This window comes from Lissotriton vulgaris, unplaced genomic scaffold (genome assembly GCF_964263255.1).
Source record: "Lissotriton vulgaris unplaced genomic scaffold, aLisVul1.2 SCAFFOLD_1773, whole genome shotgun sequence".
Classification (NCBI taxonomy): domain Eukaryota; kingdom Metazoa; phylum Chordata; class Amphibia; order Caudata; family Salamandridae; genus Lissotriton; species Lissotriton vulgaris.
Genome location: NW_028254130.1, coordinates 124171 through 150671, shown reverse-complemented (window position 1 = coordinate 150671; position 26501 = coordinate 124171). Strand labels below are relative to the sequence as shown.

Genomic DNA, 26501 nt, shown 5'->3' with positions numbered 1-26501 from the left:
TCTTGTAGGGCAATAATGTCGAAGGATTTTAATGTCTTTAGCCAATCAGCATTTCCAATTTTATTCTTTATACCAGCAACGTTCCATGTAGCAATTTTGAAAATCGGTACTGGTGGTTGGTCAGTGTTCCCCAAGGAAGTAGGCAGTCAATCATTTTCCTCAAGCGAGGATAAAGCAGTATACCGATTGTATAACGGTAGGGTGTAATCAAATTGCCTATTTGCTAGCTGGTAACAATATGTTTCCCCATTATTTTGACGTTGTTGGGCATTTGGAACACAACCAGCCACCCACCTTCTGTGTCCATTTGCTGGATACCTATGCTGATGTGGTAGTGGATATTGCGTGTTATCCAAGTGATTGTAGAAAAAACCAAGGGGTCTAGCACATACAGAGTTTTCCTCGGTTGGTAAAGAGGCTGATCTGAGAAGGACTGTTGCCACATGTTGTGGATGCTTAAAGTTTACAATAATACAGTCCCCTCTCGAACTCTTTCTAGCGTTGCCAATCCAGCTGACTCTGCGGGTGGATATTATATCATTTGAAAAAGCAAACGGAAAACCAAAGTTCCTGTTTAGCCATGCAAGAGTTTTATTTTTTAAAGCAGCATGGGTTTCTAGTCTGCAATTAGTCAGACAAGAGTCAACCTCTGGGACATTTTTTAATACCACAGTGTATGGGACACACTCAGGTGGAAGGTTGACAGAATTTTTCCTCCTAGGCCTACTTCTCACACCTATTTCTCCCCCAGCTGTGGTGTTCTGGCTAACAGAAAGTGATGTCGCTGGTTGTACTGATGGTTGTACTATTGGAGTTCCCCCCGGTGATAAAATAGAGGGTGGAGTTTTCTGTGATCGTGAAGCTGATGAGTTCTGTACAGTGACCGCTGGACCTATATCCCTAGTACTAACAGAAGCAGATGCTACGGCCCCGGCTATGGTATTACCAGAAGAACTAGAGGGACCAGAAGGGGGGCTCGTAGGTGTATGAGGCCGAGTCATATGGGAATCTAGGAGGCCCCTAATCTAGAGACCTCTTGAGCGACCTGCTCTAACTTAGCCACCAGTGGTCTAATCATTGCTTCTAGTTTTGACTCAAGGATGGTTGCCAGAAGCTCTATATGGGCAGGGTGCAAAATATTGGCCTCAGCGTTACTTATGGGTTCTGATGTACTTCCCCCGCTGTTTGATGCGGTTGATGTGGTACCTGCCTTTTTTGACTTCCTGCCCACCACCCTTTTAACAGGGATCTTCCTACATGCCCGCACCATTCTCCGAATGGGTTGGTGAGGGCCTTGGGGAGGGTGTCGGGCTCTGACTGGGGATAGAATCAGTTATAATTACCCGCTCATCTGGTGTCACCGTGATGGATACATCACTGGTGATAGTGACGTTAGGGTCATCCAAGCAACTATCTGAATGGGGCAGCGGAGTAGTAGGCGAACTCAACCTTGTCTTATCTGGGCTTGCCCTATTTATTGATAATTGCCTTTCTTTGTTTATTTTATTAACTACCTTAACAAGATAGTTATCCATAGTCCTTATATCATTAGCGACAGCTGGTTTTGTTGCTCTAAGCTTTGACATGTCAGAACCAAAGATGATATACACAGATAAGGATGTTTAATCATATCTCACCCAGTGAATATAGATATCTATATAGATGAAGGAAGCCAAGAAACAAGAAACGGTTAAAAAACAGAAAATATTTCTTACAATTAGTCCTGAAAGCAGGGAGAAAGAACCAAAGTCCATGGCCCAGCCCGGCCTCTTTTGGCCTCAGACGGCCCCGCCCTTGTCCCCGGCTTCTCCCGGGCGCGCCCGCGCGCGTCCCGCGGGACGAGGAAGCAAGGGTTCCTTTATGCGCCTCCAGGCGCTTTCTGTTTTGCGTGCGCTGCGTCCTTGCCGCGAGGGGCTGCTGGGGTTTGTAGTTTATTGCGGCCCGGCGGAGCCAAGCCCGGCCAGGCCACGAGCGGAGCTTAGCCCGGCCTTCAGGCACCACAACGAGGGACAGGAGGTCGGCGGAGCCAAGCCCGGCCACGAACACACAGCGGAGCCAAGCCGGCCGTCTGCAACACTCCAGTCAGCAAAGGCGGCTCCCCCTGGTCTCACTCGCAAGGGATCCTTTATGCACCTTCAGGCGCTTCCTGTTTTGCGTGCGCGGCGTCCTTGCCGCGAGGGGCTGCTGGGGTTTGTAGTTTATTGCGGCCCGGCGGAGCCAAGCCCGGCCAGGCCACGAGCGGAGCTTAGCCCGGACCTCAGGCACCACAACGAAGGACAGGAGGTCGGCGGAGCCAAGCCCGGCCGATAACACACAGCGGAGCCAAGCCCGGCCGTCTGCAACACTCCGGTCAGCAAAAGCGGCTCCCCCTGGTCTCACTCGCAAGGGATCCTTTATGCGCCTCCAGACGCTTCCTGTTTTGCGTGCGCGGCGTCCTTGCCGCGAGGGGCTGCTGGGGTTTGAAGTTTATTGCGGCTCGGCGGAGCCAAGCCCGGCCAGGCCACGAGCGGAGCTTAGCCCGGCCCTCAGGCACCACAATGAGGGACAGGAGGTCGGCGGAGCCAAGCCCGATCACGAACACACAGCGGAGCCAAGCCCGACGGTCTGCAACATTCCGGTCAGCAAAAGCAGCTCCCCCTGGTCTCACTCGCAAGGGATCCTTTATGCGCCTCCAGGCGCTTCCTATTTTGCGTGCACGGCGTCCTTGCCGCGAGGGGCTGCTGGGGTTTGTAGTTTATTGCGGCCCGGCGGAGCCAAGCCCGGCCAGGCCACGAGCGAAGCTTAGCCCGGCCCTCAGGCACCACAACGAGGGACAGGAGGTCGGCGGAGCCAAGCCCGGCCACGAACACACAGCGGAGCCAAGCCCGGCCATCTGCAACACTCCGGTCAGCAAAAGCGGCTCTTTATGTGTGCATGTAAGGACAGCCCTCCCACTGACATCATTAAATCCAGATCTACCAACATACATAGTGCCACCATGTGTCACACGGTATCAGCATCTTACACACAGGCACACAGCCAAGAGCCTAACTTACACAGAAACCACAAAAATGTGTCGATCACCTATATTTGCCTATTAGGGAGAGTAGTGTGTGAAAGCTCCAGGTAATACTTCTGACATGTACACCAGAGGTTTCCCAGTGGTAGAGCAGGTGGTGGTTCTGTCATCAGGAAAACCATCTCTTGACCCGTAAATGATGCAGGGAGTGTGAAAGGCTGTCCAACAGTGTTTGGTAGATGTCCCATTATCGCTCATCCAGAAATAGTGACCATAAAATCTTGCAGGAATGAGCCAAGGTACTTATACATCAAAAGATGTGGATTTTACAAACCAAGTTGGAGAGGTAGCCAAGGCATGTTTGGAAAGGAAGCTTCGCTGAACGAGGCGAGTCGAGTAAGAGACTCGCAAGTATACATTTATTTGTAGGTTTAGATTTGATGATTTTTGAGAGCCATCCACAGCTTATTTTCTGAAATGCTCAAGAAAGTGAGAAGGTCTTTAAATATAATTAATGGCATGATATGCAAGGCAATGTAAACAATGAAACACTTTGTGAGAGAAACATGGACCAGAAAAGAGGCTCCCACCTTATGTGCTGTGAGGGATTTATCCAAGAATAGCAGAAAAACTCAAGACAGTACTATATAGACATTTATAATCTTTTAGTGTCCAAGTAAAGCAAAGCCTTATGAATGGCCATACCAAAGGCGCAGCTAAATCTAAGAGGACCAATATACACAAGCAACCATCGAAATATACGGAAAGCATTATCAACTTGCTGTAGCAGGAGTTTCAATACTGTAATCGGGTCAGAAGTCAGAGGGTAACTCATCCAGCAGGTTCATTCCAAATAAGAAATAACTTTGTAGGGTGGCCATGCAACCTTCCCGGGCTTCAGTATCAATTGAAGTCACAACACTGGATACAATTATTTAGATACTCTGTGTCTACAGAAGGATTTTTCAATTGAGCTTCAGTCTGGAACGGTTCAGAGAGAGTCCAGATGTTTACTTACGTCTTTTACAAGTATCCCTCAAAAGGGATCAGCTGATGGTTTGAATTTGAGATGATGTTGGTTCTACCCCATTCAAAGACAACTAGTTAGATGGGAAGGTTCTGTGAAAGATGATGTTTGTGAGAAGGAAGTGACACTTTTCTGCTGGAAAATTTGAGCACAATCTTTGATTTCTCCTCTGATTCAGAAAAAAGGACGAGGAGTGGTAGATTTCAATCAATTTGGGACTTGATGAAAGAGCTAATATGATTTTTTATATGTTAAGACATATTTTTCGCAACAATGCAAAAGGAGCGCAGACAATCTCAGAATGGTCATATCCTTTGAGTAGAGAAAATTAATCTCAGTTTTATTGATTTCCATTAAATTTGCATGTCAGCCCGGCCAATGAGTTTAGTCCAAAAGGACTTCATGAGGATAGGTATTTCCATACGCCAAGTACCTCCATGCTTAACAGGACTGGTCGGTAAATAATCACTATTTGATAATTTATGTATCTCACCCTACGTGGAACCTTCACTATTTATGACTCTGATCCAAAACGTGGGAAATTCTTCTAAGCCTAAGTTGGCTGGGCTGACATGTATCTTTATTGGAAATCAATAAAAATGGACTTAGAAAAGAACACATAACTCCTTCATACAATGGTGGGTGTTATTGGTGATATTTGGAGAACATTCCATGAATGAACCAAATGACATTTCATTTTTAATTGAATTTTCTCTACTCAAAGGATATCAGCATTCTGAGATTGTCTGCGCTCATTTTGCATTATTGTTTTGTGATTTCGTTGGTTAGTGCTTCTAAGCAGTGCAGTCACGCAGAGTTAAGCGCAAGAGATTGCACTGTAGTATAAAATAGAAAACTATACACAAGTGCGACCCTTAAAGGTCTACTGTGCTTTTTCGTTGTTTATTCTAACATATTTTGCGCAGTGTAAACTCTGATGGGTGTTGTTTCCCTATCCTTTCAGTAGCACCAAGCGTTTTTCTTTCTTCAATCAGTAGACAGAGAAGAAACTATCCTTTTAGTTTTTTTTCTTAAAGAGGGGCTAAAACATTCTCTCAAAAGAGTGCAAAGTTAATGAATGTATATCTTCTTTTACAAAATTTGATTTAAAAAAACAGTGCCATAAAGAACAGTCCATTACATTTTTTACACTATAATGCAAGAACCTAAAAAGAATAACACAGCTATTAATTCATCATTCATACATATCATAGCTAGTGGTGTAACCAATACATCATACACCTTGAGCAGGGTCACATGGGATCACCAATGGGATCTGTGAACAGGAATGCAAGTAACCTAAGACCGGTTTCGCCCTGATACGATCTGAGCTTTTCTTTAGATGTGCCTGGCACCATAAGCAACAGAATAGAATGAAACAAGATTTTTCAGCTTCATTTCGATATGTCTTTAAACAAGTCCGGATACTCAAGGTCTGCAGCCCGAAGCAAGCCCATACCTCTACATCTACATCTACGTACGTATCTACCACACCCCTGGCGACTGGCAGTGGCTGGATTAATTCAAGCATTCCATCCATCACCTTGTTGTTGTTGCAGATGAAGCTTTAAGTGTGATGGGTATGCCCAGACGTGGATTCTGCACTCACTGTGCAACTGGAATCAAGCTATACATGGCTGATGATCCCTTATCAGGACGAAACCGGTTCTAGGTTACTTGTATTCCACCTCAGGGAGGACCTGGCTTGGCACTTAGGGCTGTACTGTTCCTATTGGAGCAGGGTCAAGACTGATTTGCATATGGCTTGGTCCACAAGGAGGTAGCATGGTGGGTGAAAAACGATGGATTGGGATGCGGCCTGAGCGATTTCAAGTAGCTGAGATTAATTCAAGTATTCCATCCATCACCTTTTTGTTGTTGCAAAGAGAAGGAAGTGTCATGTCAGGAAGATGGAAATAGCATGTCATCATGCACGTCATCAGCTTCATGGAGTTAAGTATTACTTGTTTACCTACAGTGCAGGACCAGGAGGAGTTGTGATGACAGAAAGGCCTCCTTTCTTCTTATGTGCACGGTCCACACAGTGTATGCTTTAGCCTGAGATAAGGACACTGAGAATGTGGGGGAGAACCACGTTATTGTGATGAAGATTGTGTGGGTGCATGGTACCCCAAAAATTCTACACCCTAAAAAAATACCTCAGCAGTACGACCATGGGTTGGAGGATTCGGATGGTGTTAAACCTCAATTTCATGAAGCAATGTGTCCCAAGAGAAGGGACCAATCAGCATCTAAAAAAAACAGTCAATTAGGGGAGGACAGACTCAATAAGTGAGTTCAAGGGCATAATGAAGAATTCAGAGGGTTTATTACAAACATGAAGAGGATAATTAAAACGTAGGTGCATGAGATCATTGCCACAAAGGCTATCAGGACAGAAAAGTGACAAAATCAAGAGAAAAACCTAAGTCCCAAATGAGCAGCAAAATCAATAAAGAAATGGGCAGCCTCCCAAGTAGAACCCGAAAGATTCAGACTCACCCACAAATTTGAGGGTTTACATAGGAATCCTTCCCATAGGACTACATTGAATGTGCAGATGAGAAAAATAATACAATTTTAGCTAATCAAAACAGAAATATTAAGTGTCGTACGCTGGTAAGGCTGTGTGCACTAACCCACTATTCCAAATCAGTTCAGCCCGCTCTGACCAACTGTCATCCAAAAATGTCAGAACAAACTAGTTACAAACTATTATGAATAATTACAAAGTCGCATGCAAGCCAAAGGATCTTGAGAAAGATAAAATACTGACCCCATGTGTTAGGACTGAAAAGTCCTCTGCATGGTAATGGACCTGTACCCCTGGCCTGAGTACTGTTGTCTGGATCCATAATGCTGAATTTTGTTGTCATAGGCAAACATGGATCATACGTGTGCACCATGACATAGACCTGTCTCAAGGACTGTGGTCTTGTTGAACCGGGAGGGGTGCCCAAAGCACTACATTCGTAGTGATGGAATGGTACTGCTTTCACCAGTAGTTAAGCAGTACGGGCTTGGTGGTGGCAGCATACCCTCTAGTGATCAGTAGGAGTGATCAGGTTCTTATTACCCTGTGTCACTTGAGTGAGGATTACAGCCTCACTCACCTCTTTTAAGGTTCCACTGGCCTACATTAGGTAGATGTAGAAAGCTGCACAGCACATGTGTGGTGTCACTGAGCTGGATATATGTGTACCTCGGAAGGGTACAGTACAAGTATAGAGCAGTGCAGTTAAGTGAATGCATGGTGAGTGTGTGTACTGGGTGAATGTATGCTGGAGAGGAATTTACATGAGATGTAGTGCTGTGCAGTGTGTGTGCAGTGAAAGCATGTGCTGGGTGTATGTGTGCTTCCGAGAAATAAAATGCATGAAGGGTGAAGTGTAGTGCAGTGCATGCATGGAGAATGTGGGTCCTGTCAGTGTGTTTGTAAGTAACACACCATCGCACAACACAGAAAGGCTACAGTACTAAGCAGTGCACACAGAATGAAGGTGTGGGTTGAATGTGTGTGTGTCTGTGATGGCACAATGCATGAAGGTAACAGTACTTAATAGTGCATATGATATGCGTATACACTGAGTGCAAGTGTGCCGGTAATATTACATTACATGTAGGATCCTGGGTTTCATATTGGGAGGCTCAAGCCTGCCAGGTGAAGACATAAGGAGTAGAGGAATATCCCCAAATAGATTTGTTTATTGCTGCATTCTTGTGAGCTGGGTGGGGCAAACTGGGGAAGGGAGAGATACACTCCCTCCTCTACATTTTAAAGGGTGCTCTTTGATTCAGTGATAGATCACAAGTAAAGGGCCTGGACATATCTCAGGGAGGAAATGGGACTGATAAGGGAACCATAAAGAGGAGGGCTAGGAGCCCAGGATTAACCTTTTGATGCACCTATCCCTGTGACTGACATCCAGGTGTGAACTCTAGGAACTCCCATGGCCTGTGTTGTGGGACTATCAGCTTCAGGGCCTCTCCTGTTGTTATAAGCAACCTTTTAAGAGGAATAAGAGAGATAAAAGTGTACACGCCAAAAGAAGCATAAACGTCAAAGACCCAGACCCTAAATCGCAATTGGTGTCTGGAAATAGATTATAATGGGGATTTGAGACCCCAAAACCGGTCATCTGTCACGTAGCCAGATGGGCTGCAAGAGGAGGGGAAGCTCTGCAAGACTTTGTCTGTGACCAAGACTAGGGGGCCAAGGCCTGCTAGTCTCCCTAATGGGTGAGGGGACAAGACCGAGGGAAACCAATACTTGCAATACGGAGTGTTCGGATGTGGATTCTGACATCTGCAACAACATTAGCCCCTTTGGTTCTTGCGACTGAAATAGCATCTTTGGTTGGCCATGTGGAATTTAAAATTGTAAATGGTAGTTTCTTGTGCCATGTTATTATAGTGAACAAGGAACAACTACACAATGTCAATTAGTTCTTACACCATATTCCAGTCGCTCCAGTTCCAGCCTTTACTTTATATTTGAAAAGCCCTGAGGAAGTCTAGTAGATAAAATATGTGTTGGCTGCTTGCTCAGACTGGACATAAAACAACCTGTTTGTTCATATTGCACATATATTAAATACTTTCATAAGTTCTATGTATTTCTTATATTTGAGCTGCATCTAATATATCGGCACATTGTCCAACTCCATTCTTGCCATGTATTGAAGAAATAAAATGTCTTTGTTGTATTTAAAAATTGTGCTGTGTATGTATAATTAATGTGGAAGATTTGTAAGATGTATTGTAATAAGTCTGAATATCATTGTAATTTTATGTGGCATTGAATTTATATGGTGTGCTCCAGACAACAATATATGAAATTATAGAAATATTGTACTTCCTATTATTATAAATATCATCATCCTTAAGTCCCTCACTAGCCTAAACTCCACCCCATCCAAACCCCAAGAACTCTTCACCACCTCAGCCTCTACCCATAATCGACCCTCTTCCCATCCATGAGCCCTAAACCCCTCATTACCTAACAACACCTCACATACCTAAATACCACTCATCGGTGAACCCTAAAAATCCCTCATCACCCCAACACTCAATCAATCCATGAACCCTATGCCCGAACTTCAAGTATTGCTGACCTCTAAAGCCCCTCATCACCCTAAGCATTCCAATCACTGAAACCCAAAATCCCACAGTAGTCATAAACTCCAACCTAATGAACATAATTTTGGATTTCCTTAAAATGGTCTTTCCTTAAAATTGGTTTTCCATGATTTAGTTGCCACCAATGCAGTTTCTCAGTTTTTGTTTTCCATTAATTCCACCACATCAGTAAATATGTATGATAGGGGCGCCTAGTTGACGGTATGCATATCTCACATTACTCTGAGGGTTCATCGTCCTGTGGATTCCACTGACAGGCAAATACTTTTGATATCGGCACTATAAATACTGCAATCCAGGATTGTTCCACTTTTGTATATTCAGGTTTATTTAGGGAGTACATGAAACAATCCTACAATTCCTGTTATTCCCTCTCTAGTTTTATAGAGAACACGAAGGCAGCATTATGTAAAGGTCCCACTGTCCCTGCTTGGGCCTTGATGCATCATTAAACAAGATGCGCTGAGGGCAAACAGGGATAGTACGCCTGTTACATATAATATGCTGCCCTAGGACACACACAAATTCATGGCAGACTTAGGGTAGCACATTTGTGAAACGTGGACCGGCTATTTGTAGTAGCCACTCCTTGATTCACTTTGTGGGTGGCATGCGGCCTATTTATTTTTATTTTATTTTTAAACTTTTATATAGCGCAAAACCAGACCCTTGCAGGTATCAGAGAGCTTTACAGGGTAGGTGATATTGTTACTTTAATACAAAGAAAATACCATAGGGTTCAATGCTGGTCCTTGATGTTAAAAAACCTGCTATCATAGATAGATACACGAGTATTAGGTGCATAACAAAACATTCAATGCATAACAAGAAAAATATAGTTACAGTATCCAGGAGACCTGACTGGCCAAAATAGATTAAAAGGATCTGTGAAGAAGAAATGTTATGTAGCAATATTACCGTAGTCCATGCTCAAGTGAATTTAGCCATGAGAAGCAATTTCACTTCTTTTTTGAAAGATGCCATATAAGGATTAAGTCTGGTTTCTGGGGTAGTGCATTCCATACTCAGGGGGACATCCCTGAAAAGGTTAGGGTATATGTTTTCTTCTTGTTGAATTTTCACGGTGTCAGTAGAAGGGTTTTAGCACTTCTTGAGGCTCTAGCCCAACATGAGGGCGCTAGTTTCTGTACCAAATAGCTAGGTGCATTATGGTGAATGGCTTTATGCGTCATACATGCTATTTTCAGATGTATTCTAGCTTCAAAACGTAGCCAATTAAGAGATTTTAGGTCAGGAGATATGTGTGAGCTTCTTTTGGAGCCTGTGATAAGTCTGGCTGCTTGATCCTTGGAGACGATGCAAGGAATATTTCTTTTACTTTTATTTCGAAAACCACTGTCAAAGATGTATGTGTTTGTATCTTTTATGGTATATCAACCGAAATAAAGATTTTATGATGAAAGTCTTGCTGCAGCGTTGAGTGAGGCTCTTAGAGGGGCCATTGCAGCTCTGGGCCTACATTTCAAAGGCGGGCCAGAGGTCTCTTTTCTGGCTGTTACAGTTAGTGATTGCACACACCTACAGGGGGATGACTGGAGGGGTTCATGAGAAGCCTCTACCACATGTATTGTTAGTTTTCGGAGGGGGGTGGGCGCACTGACTGCGTGCCACAAAGAGGTGGTGCACAGTCAGTTCACCTTCTAACGACCTCTATTCAAGCATTCATAATCTGGTGCATAGATAGAGGAAACGTATTTCCGTCATTTGCATGGGGCCACACCCCCATGCAAATATAGGCATGGCACATAGGATATTGCAGGTTCCATATATGTGCTGGTGCTATTTGTATTATAGAAATTGCCGCAAAGGCATCAGCGATCGCTTCTGTAATACCAAAGTCCCCTGGGTGCGCAGAAAGCTTGTACAGACGCCTATTGCCCTCCTGGGGCATGTTAGGTAATATGCCCCACACCAGTTATGTCAACTCCCTGTGACAGTGTCAAACGAGATTTAACACTTGCTTTCAACTTTCTTTGCCCCCATATGATTTATACACTCTATCATGGCTGCATGTGCATTGTCTACATTGTCACAGCCCTTCCTTCGGCTCTCAATTCCTCAAAGCCTCCATTCAGGGTTAAGAGGTTGTGACTGTCAATGTAAAAGATTTTTACTCACTTGCCCAGGTTTTAATGTACGTCCACTCTGAAAGTAAGAAGAACATGGAGGAAATGTAAAATCAAATCGAACACCAAGAAGTAGGCTACCCTAAACCATTTATTAAACTTACCCCGTTCTGTAGGAAAACTGGCTGTTAAAAAAAAGAAAAAGAATTCATACATTAGATCTCAAATCATATCAGTCCATTCTTAGTTGTCTTCGTATTAATTGAAACAATCTTCTACCCCCACCTAATCCCAACCTTTCCTCCATCTGTTCCATTCATCCTAGTACTTTATGTACCCCTCATTCCTCGTTTCTTTGTTCTTTCCACCCCATCAACCCATTACCTGAGCAGTGAGCATCCAGGGGTGATGTACCAGATTATTTCCAGGGGGAAGACGCATCCCGGACGTTATTGCAACTCCAAACTTCACAGTACAGGGTGAGAAGTAGGTACAACAAGAATCAGATACAATATTCTGGAACTCAATACTGTATTTGTGGGGCAGACAGGTTAATATCCACTTATGCTATTCGTTTGTAAATAATGTGATTTCCATATTTTCTCTTGCGATGACTAATCCAACTGTTTCTGGTTATAGGATGATATTCCATGTTAGGCTATCAGTTTCACAACTCTTGTTACTGATCAGATAACTGTGAGAGAAGTTTTGTCTCATACTAACAGGTCAGAATCATTTCTACACTTTAAGAAGACAAATTATCTAAAATGGAGGCCTCTTGTCTCACTTGAGTTTTTTCTGACCAGCTTCTTTGTCGGATTTCCAGGTAGATTGTCCCCTCTCCTATTGCTTTATAATTCAAGCTCCTCTTTGTCCTTTTCTCTGGCATTGATTCCTCCACATATTTTCTAACTTTCCCCACAAAACTGTTCCACATCGCCTCCTTGGGCTTTGACAAGTGAATATAAGAACTAAACCAAAAGCAGTAAATCTTCAGCTAAGCAGGGAAGCATGGAAGTGATTGCAGGTCAGCCATGCAGCCTTGGCATGTCGGCACTCTTACCCTCCACAAATAAATCTCAAAGGGGGGTGTTTGAGGGAATGGGGTGTATTATATGGTGTGGTTGTGCAGCCTCACCATGTAATGCACTTACCATACCCTTTCAGAATCTAAAGTTACATTTGTTAAACCCTCAGCTCAACCCTGGGTAGTTGTGGCACTGAGCAGTCAGGCTTACACAGAGGAATAAGTGTATAGAATTTGTACAGCAACAAAACAATTGAAGAGATCAACACAACACTTAATAAATCCAACAACAATTTATACAAAGAGACTGTATTTTTATAAGAATTTAGACACTAGCGAAAGAAAAAGACCCATCGGAGGGTTCTGGAGATATGGATTTTACAAGAAATAATAAATCAAATAATTTCACTCAACTGCAAACAAGCCTTGGCAAATTTGATGAATTTGACACTTAGAAACGTTTTCCAAGAAAACTTGGTTAGGTGTCTTAGCGGTCGGGTAGAAGCACCTGGGGCAACCAACTCTTGCAATGAGCTAGTCAGGGGACCAGCAAGGTCCTTAGAAACAATTACCTTCACAGAAGAGGCAGTCCTGGAGCAGTTCCAGACACTTTATTCGCATTGCAATGGATTCCTAGGGAGTAGTCCTGATGCAAGGGATGAAGGATGCTGACGATGCACATGTCATCTACTAAAGCTACAAAGTCTCATTCCTTTAATGATTTTCCAGAAATATCACTGAGTGAGGTCCAAAGACTACTCATGGATATTAAAAGCGGAAGCCCGGCAGACCTGCTTCCAGCCAGACTTATGGGTCCATTAGGGAGCACTCTGGGCCCTGACGTTCAGAGGCTTGTAAACCTCTCACTAACATCTGGAGTAGTCCCACAATGTTGGAAAAAAGCTCTTGTCAGACCTATCAGGAAGAATTCTTCAATTCCTTGGACCAATTTGTCAAACCTTAGACCTATTTCCCTTTTACCATTCTTAGGGAAAATCATCGAAAAGCATTGTAATAAACATCTATCCACCTATCTGGAACTATCTGGCAGCCTCGATCCTTCACAGTCAGGCTTTAGGCCAAAATATAGTACTGAAACGGCCTTGCTGTCGATAACAGACGATCTTCGGCTGTACCAGGACAAAGGTTACTCTGTGGTCCTGGTGCTGCTAGATTTATCGGCAGCGTTCGATACCATTTCTCATAACATCCTTATCGAACGCCTGTCTGAGAGTGGAATCGGTGGTACTGCACTGGAATGGATCAGAAGCTTTCTCTCCAACCGCACCCAATCTGTCACCATGGGTGAGTTTAGGTCAGATGAGGTTAACATCACCAAGGGGGTCCCGCAGGGTTCATGTCTGAGCCCGACCTTGTTTAACACCTATGTGGCCCCCTTGGCAGATGTAACCAGAGCTTTTGGATTCCACCCAGTGTCATATGCTGACGATATGCAGCTGCTTTTCCCTTTTAAACATCTTACACCGGAGATAATACAATCTTTCTCCGATGGGATGAAGGCAGTTGCTAGGTGGATGTCCTCCAATTTCCTTCAATGCAACGTTGGAAAAACGGAGGTGATGCTTTTCGGTGATGTAAAGGTCCAATGGTCTCCTGATTGGTGGCCTCTTGATTTGGGCCCAGTTCCTGAGCCCAAAACAATAATCAAGAATCTGGGAGTCAGATTGGAACCGGAGTTGACCATGAAACATCATGTCACCATTACTGTTGGAACATGTTTCCACGTAATAGGTCTCCTCCGTAGGATCTTTCCTTTCCTCCCTGACTCTTATAGGAAAACCTTAGTTCAGGCTCTGGTTATCAGCCGTCTTGATTATTGTAACGGTCTCCTGGCAGGAGCTAATGAAGAGGTTCTTAACCGCCTACAGGTGGTACAAAATACAGCAGCGAGGTTGGTGCTTAATGCACCTCCTAGGTCTCCTTCTAGACCTCTACTGCAAAAACTACACTTGTTGCCTATACGGCAGCGAGTAAAGTTTAAGACCTGCTGTATTATTCATAAAGGCCTTAATGAATTGGGACCAGAGTATCTGGCTACTAAATTTGTTCCATATGCTCCTACCCGTACCCTTAGATCTGGCGAGCAGCTCCTGCTAAACATTCCTAAAATAACCAAATCTAGGCAAGGAGGCAGGGCCCCGTCTGTGGTAGGTCCTACTTTTTGGAACTCCCTCCCACTTTCTCTAAAACAATGTAGGAATCACCTCAAATTCAGAAAATGTCTGAAAACTTTCTTGTTTAGCTCATCTTAACATCTCCCTTGGCTCATATTAGTCTTCCTGACATAAATCATGTTCCCTGTGGCGTTCTCTAAAGTTTTTATTCCAGGTGTCACAAGCGCGGAGATACTCCTTCAGGAGTTTATTCATAGCGCTATATAAGCACGCAAATAATGAGGCAGTGGACGCAACCCCATTGATTCCCTAAGTCCACAAAAATGGTGAGGGGGTTCTGGTAGCAGGTTTGATGTTCCACAAGGTCCTCTTTGGTCTGGTCGAAGTCTTGTCGCCACTGCAAAACCAGTCGCCTGGTTTCACGGTCTCAGGCCAATCTTTCCTGGGTCGATAACTCGCCTTCTGTGGGTCCTAGCAACTCTCAGACAGCACTCCCGGGCTCAGTGAACTCGGGTGCAACTCTGCGTCAGGTCTTAGTCCTCGTGCTGCGCGGTGGTGGTGGTAGCAACTTCAAGACGTTGGGCTACCAACTGGCACCAGCAGGCTTCTTCAGCTGTTGTGTCCCTGTGCTGTAAACAGGAGGCCAGTCAGCTGGCCCATTGATTTCTCTTGGCTTGACAGCTTCTCCTTGAGCAAGACACAGCAGGCACAGCGCCTCACTACGCTAGACACCAGGTGCAATCTTTGACACCAGGTGCAATCTTTGTTGGTTCTTCAGTGCAGCAGGGCAGTCCTACTTCCAAATTTGTTGAGATGTTAGGTCTGTGTGCCAAGGGTGCCCCCTTTTTGCTGAGAAAGTGTCCTCATGGTTGAATGCAGTTGTTAGCCAATATGCTACCAGGTTCCCTCCCACTTGGTGACTACATCTTGTAGAGTGCGGCATTTGGCTTTCCCAGGTTTTTTTTTTTGCAGAGTTTTATAAAGCTTGAACTTGACCCGAATCGGGTATCAGAGCACTTTACATAGCACCAGTTACGTTACATGAGGACACACATTTATTTTGTTAGGCATGGGGAGATTAAGTGATTTGCCCAGAATCACAAGATGTTTTAGCGTCATTACCGAGACTCAAACCCAGTTCCCCAGGTCAGAGGTCGAGCGCCCTAGCCGTTAGGCGAACTCCTCTCTCCATGCCAGACTTAAACGTCAATACTGACATTACTAAACACCTTCAAAGTATAAATATACCTTCACTTGATATGGCAAGGCACGGTGCGGTTCGGCTACATACTTGCACAACGCGGCTCGCCACCGCAAGTCCCGAAGGAGGTCAAGTCCCCAACTGACGCAATGACCAGATGCTGCAATCCTCCTCGCAGGGAATCCAGCTCCCGTGTTTCTGACTCCCCTTGCGGGATTTTAGAGATCGAGACCCGGGAAAGAGATTCCAACTGCTCTCATTCTAAGGTATGGAGCAGACTAGAATGAAAAGACATAAGAGGGGCCCTGAAAACTAAACGTACTAAGAGGGGAACAACTCGCCAGGGCGAGATAATTATAAGAAGAACATGAAAAGGGGGGTTCCCAGAATAGAGAGGAATAAAGATTTTTAAACTCTACAGGAAAAGCCCAAAAGGAACCAGTAGAATCATATCAAATATTTCTTTTTATTGACGTAGAAAAATATATCAGTTCAAGTAAATACATTAATACACAATGCATTTCTTTATCATAATTTTGTTTGAAAGTATCGTAAAAAACACATGTAAGCAGCCACAGGACACAAAAGAGCATAAAAAATGTTGTCACACAATTCACTCACTCGTCCAATCAGACCAAGAATTCATACCCATACCAATACACACATACACATTCAAACAAAAACATTCAAGAAAAGCGCCGACGCGCGTTTCGGAAGAGTGCCAGTACAAGCTTCCTTCATCAGGGCGCGAGATATAGGTAATATGGATAAACGTGGTCTCTCAAGATCCAACAACCCAATCCTGGGAAGGAGTCCTAGTTATAATCATGGCTGGCAAAACTTATCTGTGGGCAGAAGAAATATAAAATAAGACAATATATAGTACATTAACCTAAAAACAGGGCAACGTACGAGTTAAAGCAGAGTACAATTCCACAAACCAATCCCAAAGGAAGGCCACCTAGATTATTGAAAAAGGTGTGTGTGAATGGGACAGGCACCTTATATCCCACATATAAAACATACAATCCAACATGCTCAAAAAACGTGATCCCCTAAAAGATAAAAGAAAGAACAGAGTGAAAAGATAAAGTGCTTTTGAAGATCACAGAGCTTTCTCAAAGAGAGTACAAGCGGATGCATGTCACCACAATCTCAACAGAATACCATCTTTACGCGCACCCTATAGTCTGTCTGCGGAAGAGCCCTCTATGGAGATATGGGTGGCAAGTGGCAACTGGTTTAAGCCCTCTAGAAAACGCTCAAGGTTCCGTCAAGGCCCCGATTCAAGTAAGACGAAAATGAAACTGATGAAAATGTAAAAGCGCTGGTGGAAGGAATAATAAAAATTACCAATCAGAAAGCCAAACCTAAGTTCTAAGAGGGTATAAAACGCAAAAAGGCAACAATCTTAAATAAAGTATGGAGTGGGCAGCAACCCCATACATGCCTCTAGTTGTCTAATCTGCGGGGCAATGGAGAAAGATGAATATACAGAATGTACCTCAAGAAATAGTCCAGAAATATGTTTCGAAGGTCTCCCGGATTATCAACATTTAGTCGCGGTTCAGAGAATAGCAGCTTCCAAATGAAGTCTATGGGCTAAGGAATAGTGTAGCACCTCAAGCTGGCGATAGAGTAAGCCCTAAATGGAGACAAATACCAAATAGTATCGAAAAGGGGGCCGATGTGTAAGGGGAAATCTTAACAGAATGCCAACAACAACAATGAAAAAATAGCATGAACGGACTAGATGAAGGGGGTTCCAAAAAGAGGCAACCACCTACGACTAAAATGAAAGGTGATGCACTAATTTCCAGGAAATATATTTAAATGTTTTTACCTCAGAACGGTAATTTGGTGGCAAAGGCAATGAAGGGGATGGCAAGATGCTCGAGAACAAATGTTCACGGCGGCATGGCAAGATAGACAGCCTAAAATAAGGACAAACATGTAAATGAAGCTGTAGAATTAACAAGAAAAGTCGCGTGATAGAGCCGACCCTCTGAGTAGGTACTTACTTGAAAAAAGGCTATGGTTCTCCCCGGAGGTTAAAAACGGCGGCGGAACCTCTCGGCTTCAAAGACCGGATGTGGTAAAAATTCATTATTTTTGCAGTTCAGTAACTCTAGTACTCACATAATATATTCGTTGATTACACTAGTTTGAACTTAATGGCATGTATAAGGAATACCACAGTAGGAATAGTTACATTATTGCTTGGACAGCTGGTAAGTTTGGATACAGTAGAGTATTTTATCCTTAGAGGAACAATGTGTTTTTAGGTTTCATGACAAAAATGTTCGAATGTGATTACATCAGGATAAATGGTTACTATTTTTGAAACCATTATTATTTATTCACACAGTAATTCCCCTGACGAAGATGCAGATGCATCGAAATGCATTGGGAATCAACGCAAGCACAGATGGAATTGCTGTTTTGTCTTCGTATTAACTAGATATTCGTCAGGAACATTTGAACCATATTTGCAATGAGAATTAATTGCTAATAAGTTTGAAATATGCAAGACCCGAATAATCATGTACTCTTATAAATCATAGTAAACAATGAATTTCACAGTGTGTTTAGTTGCGGTCTTGTTATTATAATGACATTGGAAAAAGTGTAATTTATGAGGATTTATTTGTATATGTATACACTTCTTTTGATTCATTTTTTGATACATGATTTGAATGAAAGTTACAAAATGTGTTGCACCTGAGCAAGTTTGAACAGTGCATTCCTGCATGAGACACAGTTGTGTCTGTAAGTGCAGTTACTTTAGAAACCTGACAGGGGTTAGTCAGGGAGCAGGTCTGCACCAATTTGCCAAATAGGAGATTGAGTATAGGCTTAAAAAATTGTGGTGTGCAGGTTACACACATACCCTTAGTCTCTTGTCACAACTCCCATATCTCTCACTCTGGCATCTCTCACCCAGTGTACTCTAATCAGATCCCTCTTTATCACAGTAGTTTGACATCACAATAAGCACTCGTGTCCACTCACCAGAACTCGAACTTTAAATGTCCAGATAGCAGATCACTCGAATTCACTGCCCTCATAACAGACCCCTTGCAGTAGCTCTCACTGTCCTCTTACCAGATCCCTCGCATCTTCCCAGCCACTCGCCAGATTCCTCACGCTCCCTGTCTCACCAGACGACTCACTCTCCCCACTGTTTTATAAAAATCCCTCAAACTCGCTTTCCTCTAACTGGGATCCTCACACTTACTCTCACAGCCCGGTTATCAGATTGCTACTGCCGTTTTATCAGATCGCTCACTCAATGTTCTCTTAACAGATAATTCAGAGTCCCATCATAAGACACTTTCCTCACCCTCATTTTCATACCAGATCCTTCACACTCACTCCCACTGTCCTCTTGCCAGATCACTCACTCGCTGCCAAAGCTGATGCAGAACACCGGTAAATACTCCTGTGAACTATGTCAACAATTCCCTTTCACACATGGCCTTCACAGATCCCACCTATTCACTTCCCCCACACACCTTTGCTCACACCTCCTACTTCTCATACAAGCCCTAATAGATCACTACTTGCACTAACAGCCTTCTCACTTTCACTCCTGCTTCATATCCCTATTGTTTTTCTGCCCCAAAACTCATCCTTTGACTTGTCAAACTTACTCTCCCACATTCTTGGCCCACACACACTTCCTGCCTAACACTCTTCTTTCCCAACCCCTCCCAAAACTTCTACGGAAACTTTGTTTGCTTTCTGGGAAGATAACTTTCCCAGGAGGGGGTTAATTCATACAGCTGAAATGCTTCAGCTGCAGTGGGAGGCAAGGGGTCTCCTCTGCTAAAACTGGCGTGTCTGTTTCTTTTCTTTCGGTTTTAGCAGTAGAGACTCCTTGCCTCCCACTGCAGCTCGAGCATGTCAGCGAAGAATTAACCCCCTCCTGGGAGAGTTATCAAGACAAAAGAACAGGTCGATTTCCCCTCCCTCCACCCTCCAACCATACCGGCTCTAAGAAGGCTTGCGACGGACGGACGTAGGAAACAAAGATAAAATTGGTGTGGAGTGCGCGCCCCCCCTGGGATGGTGTCGCGCCCCCCCAGGGGGGCGCAAACCACAGATTGAAGAACTCTGCCTTAGAGCATGGGCAGAGGAGAAGATAGATGACATTACTCGATCTACAGTTCGTCATCTCTTTTAGTGGAATTCTCTTTTTGCCCCAATTAAGTTCCGAGATAGAGTGAACACTCTCACAGGCATGACATCCGCCACATTTGTGGCTGCCGGTGATGGGATTAGTACCAGTAATACTTCTCTGACTAACAGTAGGGCTATCCGGCAGTGAAGCCCTTACTAGAGCATTCCTAAGGTTTTTATTGCGACGAAACGCAAATATAGGTTTGTCCAGTTTTTCAGCAGTTTTGTCCATGTTGAGGAGATGCCATTGCGAGTTGATGATATATCGCAATTTCTCATAAAAATTTGAATGGGTGGTCACAATGACTAGTTTCTTATCCTCATTCTTTTCCTTTGGACTCAGTGGAGCCTCTCGATCGAAGTACTTGGCTCTTTTATAGGAGTCCCTAATAAGTCTATTAGGGTTACCCCTATTCAGGAATTTCTTTTTCATTTGTGTATGATGGAGTTCGAAGTTTCTCATATCTGTGCAATTACGGCGCAATCGGAGAAACTTGCTGAAAGGGATTCTGTTTCTCTGGCTACGCGGATGAAAACTGTCATACAACAGAAGGGTATTCCGGGCCATAGGTTTTGTATAAAGAGAAACCTCAATGCAATTGTTGACAACTTGAATCCACACATCAAGAAATTCGATCTGCAATGAACTGGTGTTGGCACTGAATTTAAGATGGGGGTCACATAAATTGATCCAAAGGATAAATTTGCTAAGTTGTTCCTGTGGGCCTCGCCAAATAAAAAAGATGTCATCAATGAAGCGATTATAGTTGGTAATGTTCTCAGAGAACGGGGCGACCTCGTTATAAATAAACTTTTCTTCAAATACCCCCATGTAAGCATTAGCTACATTGGGGGCACACGCAGCGCCCATGCTGATGCCCAGTACTTGTTTATATGTGATCTTGTCAAATTCAAAATAGTTCTCCTTGAGTACAATGGATATGATTCTACTGGTTCCTTTTGGGCTTTTCCTGTAGAGTTTAAAAACCTTTATTCGTCTCTATTCTGGGAACCTCCCTTTTCATGGAGCAGACTAGAGCCTAGAGGGACTCTTGGCAACTATAGCTAAACTAGCCTATAACTAAGCATCTACTTCTTCCCTGGTACTACACTTAGGTTAGGTGCACTGGGGTAGGATTATTTTAGAAGCACCAGATGAATATTTTAGCCTGTGTTATTTATGTATGTATTTTTATGAATATATGTCATAGTTACAAACCATGCTATTACAGTATTATTTTATCTTACTACAAATGCTGTACGTATTATACTACGCATTCTGTCTTACGATTGTAGCAGTTCATATCTCTTGCATGAGAAATAAGACTGTTCAATAAACCCTTTTTATTGAAACGCCCGTCTCTCTATTTCTGTGCAACTCTGTAGAACGAAGCATGCACGATTGACTAAGTGAAAAGGTTATCTATTGTTTCCACGACTCTAAGATTGTTCCGACTCTAAGGGAAACGAAGTTGTCATGTTTATGCGGTTGTCAGAAACTAATCCCTTCTTGTTCATTCGAGAAAGTTTCTAGTGACCTCCGAGTTAGCTGGCACACACAAGTAATTACGTTTAATGTACTCGATAGAGACATACTGACCTTAGTCCTATGTCAAAACTATAGTGTATAATATTCAAATGCGCAGAGCCTATCAGGGATAAAGGAACTACACTACAATACAAGTCAGGCTTAATGTAATGAGTTGTTTGATACCTTCATATGCCCATGTACTCTGTACTTGCCAATTGGGCGACCAAGTCTTTCCACACTAAAAAGTGTAGTTTTGTGGGCTTTACCGTCAGAACATGTAAGATACATGTTCTGCCTGTGGCATATATTGCACCCTGCCTTTAGGACTTGGTAGGCCTGCCAGATGGGTGACTAACACACATGTACAAGAGAAGTGCCGGCTTTGATATTGCTTTCAATGGCAAAGTTGGGCTAGCAGTGCAGGACTGCTCTCTTAGTCTGCAGTGGCGGACTGGGAGACGTGTCTTACTTGGAGGAACTCCAGGGTGGCACAAACAGTCATGCAAGCCTGGAGTTACCCCTCTAACTTACCTGCCCAGAGTACCAGGGAGCCATTTACCAGGAACCTGTAGGTAAGTTAGCCATTTGCGAATGGGTACAGCCAATACGACATACACTTTAGGGCCAGGGCACTGGCACTGAGATCTGGTTAGCAGGCCTCGGTGCACTCTCAGAGTCAAAAAACCAACAGCATCAGTCAAAAAACATGGGGGCGACATACAAAAAGAGGCATTTCCTTACCAGAAGTCTTTTTCACTGAAATAAAAAAACGAATGACCAGGGAGGCGTAATTCTTGTTCAGGACCATAATGGTTCATATGGAGAACCCAGAGAGCTGATATGGCTTTGAAGGTCTCCGGTGATTTTCAGATGCCATCTCCAACAGTGTGTGCTCCTGAGGAAGGCTTTCCCAACGGCAGAGTCATTGGCACTTATGTTCAAAGCTGCTATATCCCGGCACTCCCAGCATTTAATGATTTAATAATTGGCGATACAGACCACAGAAGCGCTAGCCTTAGGGAACAGAAAGGGACATGTCACAATCCATCCGAAGCCAGTTTAACTTATTTACTGCTATCAACTGCTTTGCCTCCCTACTTCATACAAGGAATATTGACCCAACAGATTGCCACTAAATTGATGGTATTCTTACTATTATTATACTGATCTTCAATATTATATGATAAGCGTCTGATACCCAACTGGAAGCCATGTCTATCTGATATCTACAGAACTACCCTAAACGACTGTTCGCCTAAATTATTGACTTGTTTCCATTCTTTTGGGACTCACCATACTCCCTTTTCCAATCCTTGAAAAGTGACAGATGTGACGAAACACGTTGGCTGCTGTGTTTTTTCTTCGTCAAAGATTGAACTGTTACTTTACTGTAAACATATTTATTGTTTAGGATTTTGGAAATATCACTTCGATGAAGTGTTGAAGTCTTTGTACATCATGTTTTATAATTGAAAATATTGAAAAGAAAAAGCAATGAAAGACATAAATCAGTGAACGCCTGTGTTTCCTGTGTCTAGAGTTCCCATAATTGTTTCAGGATTCTTGGTTAAACTAGATCAATAATAAATCATTAAATGCTGGGAGTACCGGGGTATATCAGGTTTGAACGTTAAAACACAAGGAGCATTTGTTACTAAATCGGATATTTACACCCAAGGTAGTTGGGTGTTCTTTTACTATGAGTGGCACTGAGATTAGTTTTTCTTATTTTTTTAATTATATCAACACCTCATTACCCACACAAGTTGTTCTTGATATGCGACTCTTTCTTCCACCACTACCTTCCATTAGCTTGGTCAGTGACACTTATGACTCCCAACTCTAAATGAGGGAGAATGGGATAGCTTTTAGATATTTTTCTGGCTTTCTTGCTTTTAAATAAAACATTGGAAACTTTTCTGAAACCTTCTCTCAGGATGCGTCTTGATCCCATCCTTACCACATCAGTCTCTGTCACGGACTTGTGGCCTCTGCAGACACAACTGCCTCCGTGAAGGCTGTCTAAGCTTGGTCAAGACAGAGTGTGAAGGGCATGGTGTGCTTTTACCACATGGTGGAGGATTACTCTCACCAAGAGTCTCAAAGCTCTTCTTCATAATGTTGGCTGTAGTACTAGTTTTCTTTTTTAAACATCTTTTTATGGCGGTGGTCATTGTTAAAGCAATATTCATTTATTAGATGTATTTTCGTTACACTATTGCCTGAGGTTCATAATAAAAATTAACCCAGGGCTGGAGACTGCTGACTGATCTGCCAATCCTATAATCCCAAACCATGTTCCTTTAATTAAGTAATCAATATGACAGCTCTGTCTGGTTTTAAGAGGTCCTCAAACCAATCTCTACTCTTTTATCTTTTCTCATACCAGTCTGCTATTGATTTAATCTAACATCTGATGTAGCCCGGATTTATTGACAAAGTTATCCATTTACCATACCAGGTTTCAATTATTTTCCATTATTATAATTTTATGAATTCCCTGATATGTAACATAAAAAGTTAGATTTTAAAAACAAAAACTGTGCATTGCCTTTGGTAGCTCATTGACAAAGAGATCCAAATTTCAAAAACTATTGAAGAGAAAACACCAAACGTTAGGCGAAATAACTAAACATTCTGCCAGCAAGCACATCACTTTATTAATCCCAAACTGAACAACTCTTGGAAAAAACAAAAGAGTCCTAAAGCACAAGTTCATAGGTGCTCAATAGGTTTAGGTAACAACAGCACATTACTCCTTTGAACCCCCAAGTAGAACCTCTATAGCCCTGTAACTTGCGGCTTCGCAAGTGCTACATCTCCAAGTATATGGATATTACTCACATTCACCAGGTTTGATGTATCTGCTCTCTAAAATTAAGAAAAGAAAAGAGGGTATGTGAAATTAGACAACAAAGAGTAAATAGGATACATTAAAACATTTCATGTATTAAACTTACCCAATTCTGCAGGAAACATTTCTGTATAAAAACAAAAGACACAAAACGCTAGATTAGATCCCAACTTATCATATAGCTTTTTAATATGTCTTATACCTTTTGAGGTAAGGTTTATTATAGTTTAAGTGTTTAGATGCTCATTCTGTTCATTTTCCCAGAAGTGATGCAACTGAACAAGGTAATGCTCTTTCTGGTGGAAACTCTATCTAACCACAGATTCTTTACCTTTCTAATCTTGCCCATGCCCCAGACTGGATCCGGGAGCATATTTCTTCGCAATTCTCTAACAGTGCTATAAATTACTCTAAATTTGCTCTTCTGATGAATACTTCTATTCACAGATGTCTCACCTTTGGAATTGATACCAAAGCAGTACCTCCCGAAAGCAGAGAGTCTGTGGGGTGGATTCAAATCAGACTTTCATGCATGACTGTACAGGCAAAAAGCCCGACCTGACAGTACTGGTTGTCAAGGCAGTATTGCTTTGTGAACATGTGCAGCGATGCCCATGTCACAGCCTTGCTGAGGTCAAGGACACATGCCAAAGCAGCTGGAGCATTCTTAGCCTTGATGGAAGCAGACTTAGCCAGTGCGCAGCAGATCTTAAGGCAAAGAGCAATTCACCCTGATTGAGGTATTTTCTGAACAGCCTTTCCTTTGTTTGCTCCACTGAAATCCACAATAAGCTGAGTATCCACCCACTAGTCCTTGGTACAAACAAGTTTAAAAGCTCTTTTAGAGTCCAACTGATGGAGAGTGATGGATTGCCCTACGTGAAAAGAAGTCATGACTTTTGCTAAGAAGGCCCCCCAAGTCCTGAGCACCAGTTTGTCTGCAGAAAGGCTGTTGTAGGGAAGTTGCAACAACAGTGTCTGCAGCTCACTCAGCCAATGAGCTGAAGTGATTGCAATGAGGCATACAGTTTTTGGAGTCAGAATATGATTGCAATGAAGAGCACAGTTTTTGGAGTCAGATTACGAAACAAGCACTGTGTAGTATTCTCGGTTTAGTATTTATGTTCCTGTACTTCTCTGCATCTAGCTACTCAGCCAGTGTGAGTGTTCCAGGTTAGAATGTGGGTGTGATTGACATGGGTGACTGGTATGAGGGTTGGCAGTTGAGAATGGGCTGAGTAGCTGGGAGGCTGCTCCTGGTGGGGCTGCTTGTTCCAGAGTTATACTTCCTGTTATCCTACCTATGGCTGTATAAACCTTCTACATAACTCAACCACATCTGCCTCGGCTACATTATTATATGTATGTATGGACTTAGATACTACATATTTTATGGTGACGATCTGGAGGAGACTTTCCTGCGCATAACTTAACAAGAGTTGGGAGTATCCTGTAATGAAAGTGGAACAAGCATCTTAAAGCAAAAGAAGAAGGAACCTCTACAAGCACGAAAAGTAGCCCCACCAGTGCCAAACACACCAGGCAGCCCTAGTCTAGTCGTGCTGTCATGTCATCTCAGCGTCTTAGTTTTCTATCAACAGAAATTCAACATCAGAGCTGGTTTGAACCAACGTACATGGTGCAACAAGTCACTACTAATGGAGAATGTGCCTTTGAAACCAAGGTAATTGGTGACTGTCTGCGTTTTGGAACAAGTGCGTTGTTAATGACTCTCTTTTACTCAGGATGTTGCATTTGTAACCATCTTCGTGTGCGTGTGCTCATGGGTGTGATTGACATGGATGGAATGCTTGGGTGACTGGTATGAGGGTTGGCAGTTGAGAATGGGCTGAGTAGCTGGAAGGCTGCTCCTGCTGGGGCTGCTTGTTCCAGAGTTATACTTCCTGCTATCCTACCTATGGCTGTATAAACCTTCTACATAACTTAACCACATCTGCCTCGGCTACATTATTATATGTATGTATGGACTTAGATACTACACACTGTGCATCAGCTAAAAGGATGTACACATGAGAACCGTCAAGACCAAGTTAGGTTCTCCATGTGGCATTGCAAAACATTTGGAAGGGAACAAGTGTGTCAAAACTTTAACCTCTTGCATGCTGCAGCGATTCTGCGCCTGTGCGGCACATTCCGATCACGGGTGTGGTCGTGACGGCCGGGAGCTGCCATCAGCACACGAGCACTGTGTGCCATGACGGCTCCCGGCCGTCATCAGCATGCAAGAGGTTAATAAACCTAATCACAACAGGAGGTGTAAACAAGGACAGTTGGTACAGAAAACACAATAAGTCCAAAA

At 43.2% G+C, this 26501-nt stretch overlaps 1 protein-coding gene across 1 annotated transcript in view; it reads right to left on the bottom strand.

The window, feature by feature from the left end:
* LOC147660658 (E3 ubiquitin-protein ligase TRIM39-like) overlaps window positions 1–26501 on the bottom strand; it is a 130666-nt gene that overhangs the window by 5324 nt on the left and 98841 nt on the right. Inside the window, exons 6-9 of the mRNA XM_086951554.1 lie at window positions 24288–24308; window positions 24172–24198; window positions 11416–11436; window positions 11304–11330 (exon numbers count right to left, since the gene is read on the bottom strand). Of these exons, the coding sequence (XP_086807680.1) occupies window positions 11304–11330; window positions 11416–11436; window positions 24172–24198; window positions 24288–24308 (96 nt within the window). The remainder of the gene's footprint in view (window positions 1–11303; window positions 11331–11415; window positions 11437–24171; window positions 24199–24287; window positions 24309–26501) is intronic.